The sequence below is a fragment of the Diceros bicornis genome, chromosome 4, assembly GCF_020826845.1.
Source record: "Diceros bicornis minor isolate mBicDic1 chromosome 4, mDicBic1.mat.cur, whole genome shotgun sequence".
NCBI lineage: Eukaryota > Metazoa > Chordata > Mammalia > Perissodactyla > Rhinocerotidae > Diceros > Diceros bicornis.
The window spans coordinates 27,267,824-27,274,600 of NC_080743.1; the positions used below are offsets into that span (position 1 = coordinate 27,267,824).

Sequence of the window (6,777 nt, forward strand, 5' to 3'; positions counted from 1 at the left end):
AATCAGTGCAAAGTTCTCAGTCACCCTCCTCTTTTCTCTGGGGCAGACGGAATGTCCACGGCAACGCCCTCTGCCTCTGAATTTGAGGCTGTCCATCTACAACTCTCTGCCTGCGCGGCTTCCTCTGCGTGCCCTTCTTTCTTCCCTCCTTACCCCTCCCCCCTCCCTCCCTCCTGCTTGTCCCTAAAGTCATTTTTAAAAAGAACTTGAGGTTTTGTTTTTGTTGCTGTTTTCACTTACTGGTCGCACTTTGTGTGGGGTCAGCGTTTTCGCCAGTCACAGTGCTGTGGGGGAGCCTTCCAGCCCTGTGTCTGGGGGTGGGGAGATGGAGGGCGGAGGGCTGGCTCCTCTTTGGGGGCCCCCGCCTATTGGCGAGCATCTTCCTCTCTTACTTCTCTGCTTCCCGGTCGGCTGCAAGGGAGGCCCGACGGCCTGGTTCGGGGAGAGGAGGGACAGCTGTCCGGGTCGGGGAGGGGACAGGGAAGGGGCTGTAGCGCTGTCGCTCGTTCTTCACCGGGGATGTGGGGTGCCTGGGATGGGGCTGGACAAGGGATTGAGGGCCGGCTGTCCCCCGGGCCCCAGGCCGTGGATGAGTACGCGGGGCACCAGGGGCCGCTGCAGCTGGGGGTGGGGCGCAGGAGGAGTCCGGTACATGCTGCTGTACATGGCGGCGGCGGCCGCCGCGGCCGTAGTGCTGTCCATGCTGCCCAGCAGGCTTGGGTGGTAGAAATAAGGCGACGGAAACATCCTCTGCAGTGCCGAGTAGTTCCCCGCCTCGGCCAGCAGCTCCAGGCCCACCGCGGTCTGCCGCTTCCATTTGGTCCTGAAAAAAAGCGAGCGTGCACGCACCCCGCAGCTGTGGGCACGGTCCCGGTACCAAGGCCCCTTCTCTTGCCCTCTCCCGCCTTCTTTTCCTCCAGGGACCGGAGGACTGAGAGGGCTCTGAGAACCAGGAAAGAACCACACCTCCTGGCCCCTCACCCCGCACTCTTGCTCACAGAATGACCCAAATGCAAGTCAGTTTCGTAAATTACACCCTCAATGTCTGAGACATTCATAAATTAAATTCTACAAGCTTTGGCGCCTTTTTCTGACCCTCTGCTCTGCTGTCACCCCTCTTATGGTTTGGCTACTTCCTGAAACTTTCCTGGAGGCCAACTGAGACCACTCTTTCTATAGGCGGTCTTCTCCCTCCTCCTCTAATTCCCTTCCCCAAGTGGCCCCCCAACAATCCCAGAGTGTCCGCTCTCTGCCCCTCCCCCTTTCCTCCAGGCGAGTGAGAAGAAACCGTAAACAAAGGGCCAGGGAGACTCCTCGCCCTCGGACCCCTGCCCCTCTCAGTCCCCAGGGCTGTGGATACACGTCTCTCTCATCAGCCTGACAGGACCTTACAGCAGGCAGGGGGGCTTAGGGCAAGTAAGGCGACAAGGTTTCAAAACGGAATTCATTTGAGGGAGGGCTCTCCCAAGGGGACAGTACCTCGGGGCCATTCCGGAAGGGAAAAAGTGCATTTCAAGATATTTTCTCCTCTGGGAGAGAGTAACAATTAAAACCTGTGATCAGCTTTCCTCGGTCTCCTCCCTCCCCCACCGCACACCTGCTAGGAAGAAGAGGCCAGCAGGCCTTTGCTCTAATGTCTCATGAAGGAACTCAGGGCTGGTGGGCCATCCATACCCAGCAGCTCCAGCCAAATTAATAAACATGTCGCCCATTTTAAATTTGCTACAAATGACACTAATGTTTTCCGACAGAATTAGGGTGGCTGAAACCGTATGTAATGAGACAGAAAATTATGGTAAAGATGACAACTGGATGGGCATTTCCAACTGCACTTATGGACGATTAGAACACAAACGAGAGAAAAGGAGGGGAGAGAAAATTGCGACAAGGGAGACAACCGCCAGGCTTGGAAACACAGCATAACCTGGGCCTCAGATTTCACGGGTTCGCTCCACAGCGCTGCCAGGCCCTTTCCTCATTTCCTTTCAAAATAAGCAGAGGTTCCTGGGGGGCTCTGAGGCAGCCAGTACACGGGACAGACCCTCAGTCTGGATGCCTGGCCAGCTGCCTGACTCTTCTGCCTGTGGGTGCCGACCCTACCTCTCCTGGCCTCCTCACAGGCCAAGGCAAAGACATTCACGCTGAGGCGAGTGGGGCAGTTCTTCCGGGACCAAAAGAGCCAGGCTGTGTGGCCAGCTATAGACATTCAGAACCAGGCTGGGGCAGGCCCAAAGGGTGCACCACGCCAGCTCTATGCCCGAGTGTCAGCTGCAAAGATATCTCAATTTGAGAAGGTGTGGCTTGATTGACTTGGGGGCAAAGCGGGGGGAATTCTAGCCACTCAGGTTTGAGAGGGAAAGTAGCATATGTTAAGACATACTTAGAAGTGCAAAATTCTCCACACTCCAGCTGCCCATCGGACAGCTCTCACCTTGGGGGTGGGAGTGTGTGGCTAATCCCTGCTCCAGCCTGAAAGCCCCAACGCCCACTCTGGGCCCCCTAAGTCCCTAGAGCCTCCCGAGGCCAGGAGAGAAGAAGATTGGTGTGGTGGTCACACCTGGATGGCCTCTGCTCCCCCACACAGCCTCTCTTACCTGCGGTTCTGGTACCAGGTCTTGACCTGGGTGTCTGTGAGGTTGAGCGCAGCCGCCAGGTCCATGCGGTCCTGCACGCTCAGGTACTTCTGCCGCTCAAAGCTACGCTCCAGCTGGTTGAGTTGGTGGTCGGAGAAAGCTGTCCTGGCTTTGCGAGGCTTTTTGGCTCTCACAGGGGGACTCTCTCGGCTACTCGTAATCTCCCGGTCTCCCTCCTCCTTTGTTCCTATGGTAGAAACCCAGACACAGCCGTAAAGGTAGCCTGGAATGGGAAAGGGTGGAGTGTCCTCCTGGCACACACTTCCACATTCCCGAGCCAGCCGCTGGTCTGGGGGCTGGGGGGGGACCATACTCTGCCACCCTCCTCACACACATACTTGGATCTTAGCCAGTACGGAGGAAGAGGACCAATTTCTGGCTGGAGAGTGTGGAGGCTTGTGTGGAGCTCCTAAAAGGGCTCCAAAAGAGTCTCTGATCTTCCCATCTTTGGAAGTTAAAAAGAAAAAAAAAATAGTTTACAATAAAGGGTCCTTTTGTTATTGTTTCCTTGACTGGAGGGAGAGCCTGTCCCTTTCCTTTATTGTTTTCACTACGACTTCGTTTTTTCTAATTTGGTAGTTTTCAAAATTACTTTGTTTTTCTGAGGAAGGGGCACCTTCTTCATTTTACTTTATCTGTTTACTGAAAGTTACAGGCATTTGTTATCCTTTTTCAGATGCACTTGGGAAATGTTGGAACCGTGCTCTCTGCAGCTGCTCGCATTGGGTCTTTGAAAGCTTCAGAAAGCCTATGTCACCCAGACACCAAGTTGAGCTCAAAATCACTGAGCCCATCCAGGTGACAGCCTGGAGATTTCCGGATTCTATTTGTCAACTTTGGTTTTTTAGTGAAATGCTGGGAAATCGATATGTCAATCCCTCTCTGTTTGTACCCGTTTTTGCTGCACTCCTTGATCTTCCCTGCAGGAAGAACAATAATCTCTCTAATTGACCCACTGGGGAGGTTGGTGCACAAAAAATCACCAGACCAGACTGTACATCTGTTTTGGGCACTATTATGCTAATACTATAATAGTAAAATGAAGATCCAATATCCCACCTTCCAGACCGTCAGCACACATCCTTCCCAGAGATGGCAAAGATTAATAATAATAATAACAATAATAATTATAAATTTATTGGTAAAGGAAAAAAACAACTCTCCTGGTATGTTACAACTCTTTTGCCATGCAAAGACCAGACACTTACTTATGAAATCGTCTGAGGAGGAAAGAGAAGAAGGGAGTTAAAGGACAATTTCAATTGCCATTTTCTGATTTTATGAAAATACATAAATTGAATTCCATAAAATTTTACCTTCATAAATGCTACCTCCCAATTACTCGTAAGGAGCCAAAAATCTTACTAAAATACAGATATTCAGTTGGCGCCAAGGGGTGAAAGGGGTGTTTTAAAAAACTGAAAAACTGATTATAAATTTTTACCGTTTGGGCTTCCCTATATTAATCGCGATCTAATAAAAAAAAAAGTTGCTCTGTTAATCAACTCGGAAATTTTTCTTTCATTAAATCTGATAATTCTTGTGATGATGTTTCGGAAAATATGCTGTGTGGAGGAGGGAATGAAATAATTTGCATTAAAAAATAAACACCACGTTGTGATCACACCCCTAGACACCATGCTAACTAAGCTTGTTTCTCTCCCACCTCCCTCCATTCCTACTCCCAAGGTCTCGGCTAGAAAAATCTCAAATCCTTCCCTTCCATCCACGAAAGTATTTCCCGTCAGATACCCTCCGCTGCTGCCCCCTTGCTAATAAATTAAAATTAAGCAAAACAAAGAAAGGAGCTGGAAGGCGGTGAAGGTTGAGAGGCACAAATGTAACAATAAACAGAACTTCAGACCATCCCCGAATCGCACGCCCAGGCCTCCCTCCCGCTTGCAGGTTCTGACTGTGGCGCGATCGCCTCAGAAGCTGCCGGAATAACTTCCCGTCAGATTCGGGGAAACCGAAGGGAAGGCAGGGAACCCGGAGAAGGAGAAGCGAGCCCGCTGAGGGAGCCAGCCGGGCGGCGCGACTCACCGTGGCATTTGATGTCGCCCTGGGAATCTTCCCGCTTGTCGAGTTTGGTTTTGCTGTCCTCCTGCTCGAGCTTTGGCCTGAAGCTCTCGTGTGCTGCGTTGCTCTCCTGCTTCGGGGTGTGGTGGGGAGAGGAGACGCTGGTGCTGTAGGGCGCACACGCCGCCAGAGGTTTGCTGTCGCCCAAGATGTCCTTAATTAAAAAAGAAGAGGTGGAAGTCCTGGGGGCCGAGGCGGCCGAGCCCAGCTGCTGGGCCGGTGGCTGCTGCGGCGGTGGCGGCGGCGGCGGCTGCTGTTGGGGCGAAGGCTGCAAACTTTGCGTGGGGGCCGCGGCGGGCGGCGGCTGCTGGCTGTGGTGGAGGTGGTGGTGATGCTGGGGCCCGTCTGCGACCAGATGCGGCTCCGGGGGCTCCATGGTGACCGAGATGGGAGAAGAAGGCGCCGTTCCTACGGTGTCAATCTCCGAACAGGGGGACGGAGTGGCCTGACTCCTAAAATCCGCGGTCCTGGCCTCGCCGAGCGGGCGGAAATCTCCATTCATCATGCCGGGGCTGCCCGAACTGGCACTGGACAAAATCGTGTCTATTCCAAAATTCGACCCGCTGGCCCCTTCCATTGTTGTCATTTCTACATGAGGTCCACGCCACTCCGCCGCTCAGCAGCCGCCCCGACCGAGCAGAGGAAGCTATCGATCGTAAAACAAAATAAACACTAAACAATGTCGCCGCTTAGGGGAAAAAAAAAAAAAAAAGTAGGGCGGGAGGGAAGGACGGATAATTCGGAGGTGGCAATCGGGGGACACTTTCGACACAACTTTTTTTTTTTCCCTTATGCAAAAAGTAAGAGCGAGGAGAAAGACAGACCGGGGGAAAGTTACAAAAATTTTGGAGGAAGCACGCAGCGTGCGCTCCGGGAACGGTGGCGCACGTGGGGCGGCGGTGGCGGCGCAGGGGGACCGACGAAGGCGCGGGCGGCAGGAGTGACCCCGACGCCGCCGCCGCTGCCGCCGCCGCCCGGGTCTGCCCACAGCCTGGCACCAGGCGGCAGCGGCGGCGGCGGCGGACGCGGCAGGTGCAGCGACCGCGAAGCCCGGCCGGCCGCGCGCCCTCGGAGCTCCCCGGCGGCTCCCCGAGGTGGCCGCCGCGCGCCACCCGGCCGCCCCGGAGCCGAGTTTCTGAACTTTCTCGGAAAGTTGTAGAGCAGACACCGCCGCGGTGCCCGCGGCCACACCAGGAGGAGAAGGCAGAGGAAGCAAAAGAGCAGCAGGCGCAGGCGCAGGCGGAGGCGGCGGCGGCGGAGGCGCAGCGCCGAGCGACTCCGGCCGTTGCCGGGCGCGTTCGCTTGTAATCCGGCTGCCGGCGGGCGGCGCCGACCCCCTCCCGTGACGTCACGGCCACTGCCGCCGCTCCCCGCGCCGCGCCGGGCCCGCGCCCCCGCCGCCCAGGCCGCGCGCCGGGCCCCGCGCCCCAATTGGCCGCGCCCGCGCGAGCGAGCGACGCCGACGTGCCGGGAGCCAATGGGCGCGCGGCTCGCGAGCCCGTCAGCGAGCGCGGCTCGGGCCCCGCTGCTCTTTTGAGAACCTGCACGTCGCCTTGCCTGCAGCCCAAAAGCTGAACGCCTAGTCCTACAGTGGCTCTGGTGTCCACAATCACACGTGAGGGCAAAGGGAGAGAGGGAAGACAGCAGAGGGGCCTAGAGAAGGGAACCAAAGGGGTAAAGGAAAAAAAAAGAGAAAGAGCCAGAGAATAGTCACGATTTGCCCGTTTTCTGAAGTCCGAAGAGGGAAGGGCAGAAGGATAGGAAGGGAAAAGGAATCTGGCCGACTTACCTTTAGACTCCAAGGCGGCCGCCCTCGCAGCATCCCCAAACAATAGTCCGAGGACACTGAGGGCAGAGGAAGGGACTCCCTGAAGGAACCCACGGGAAAGTGTGTAACTCCGGCGGCGGAGCTCCTGGGTGGTGGGCGGACTCCGAGCTCTGATTTCTCCCCGAAAGAGCCCAGGCACCTGGGCTCTGGCCCAGCGAGGCAGCCAGTCCCGGAGGAGGATGGAGCGGGCTCCACGTCCACCAGGCACTCTTGGGGAGGGTTGGGGGGGAAGGGGCC

The 6,777-nt window shown here is 55.9% G+C and overlaps 1 protein-coding gene across 1 annotated transcript; it reads right to left on the minus strand.

Moving 5' to 3' along the window:
- Positions 1–510: 510 nt before the first annotated feature.
- On the minus strand, positions 511–5,401 carry BARHL2 (BarH like homeobox 2). Its single transcript, XM_058537129.1, has 3 exons — positions 4,677–5,401; positions 2,595–2,820; positions 511–823 (listed from the first exon to the last, which is right to left on the minus strand). The coding sequence occupies exons 1-3, from the start codon at positions 5,296–5,298 to the stop codon at positions 511–513; spliced, it is 1,161 nt and encodes a 386-aa protein (XP_058393112.1). The 5' UTR covers positions 5,299–5,401.
- Between the last annotated feature and the right edge of the window lie 1,376 nt (positions 5,402–6,777).

Excerpts from the sequence above, each read along its gene's own strand:
- BARHL2 (XM_058537129.1), bottom strand. The coding sequence starts at position 5,298 with ATGACAACAATGGAAGGGGCCAGCGGGTCGAATTTTGGAATAGACACG. Across the intron at positions 2,821-4,676 it reads GGGCGACATCAAATGCCACG|GAACAAAGGAGGAGGGAGAC; the intron begins GTGAGTCGCGCC and ends TTTCTACCATAG. Across the intron at positions 824-2,594 it reads ACCTGGTACCAGAACCGCAG|GACCAAATGGAAGCGGCAGA; the intron begins GTAAGAGAGGCT and ends GCTTTTTTTCAG.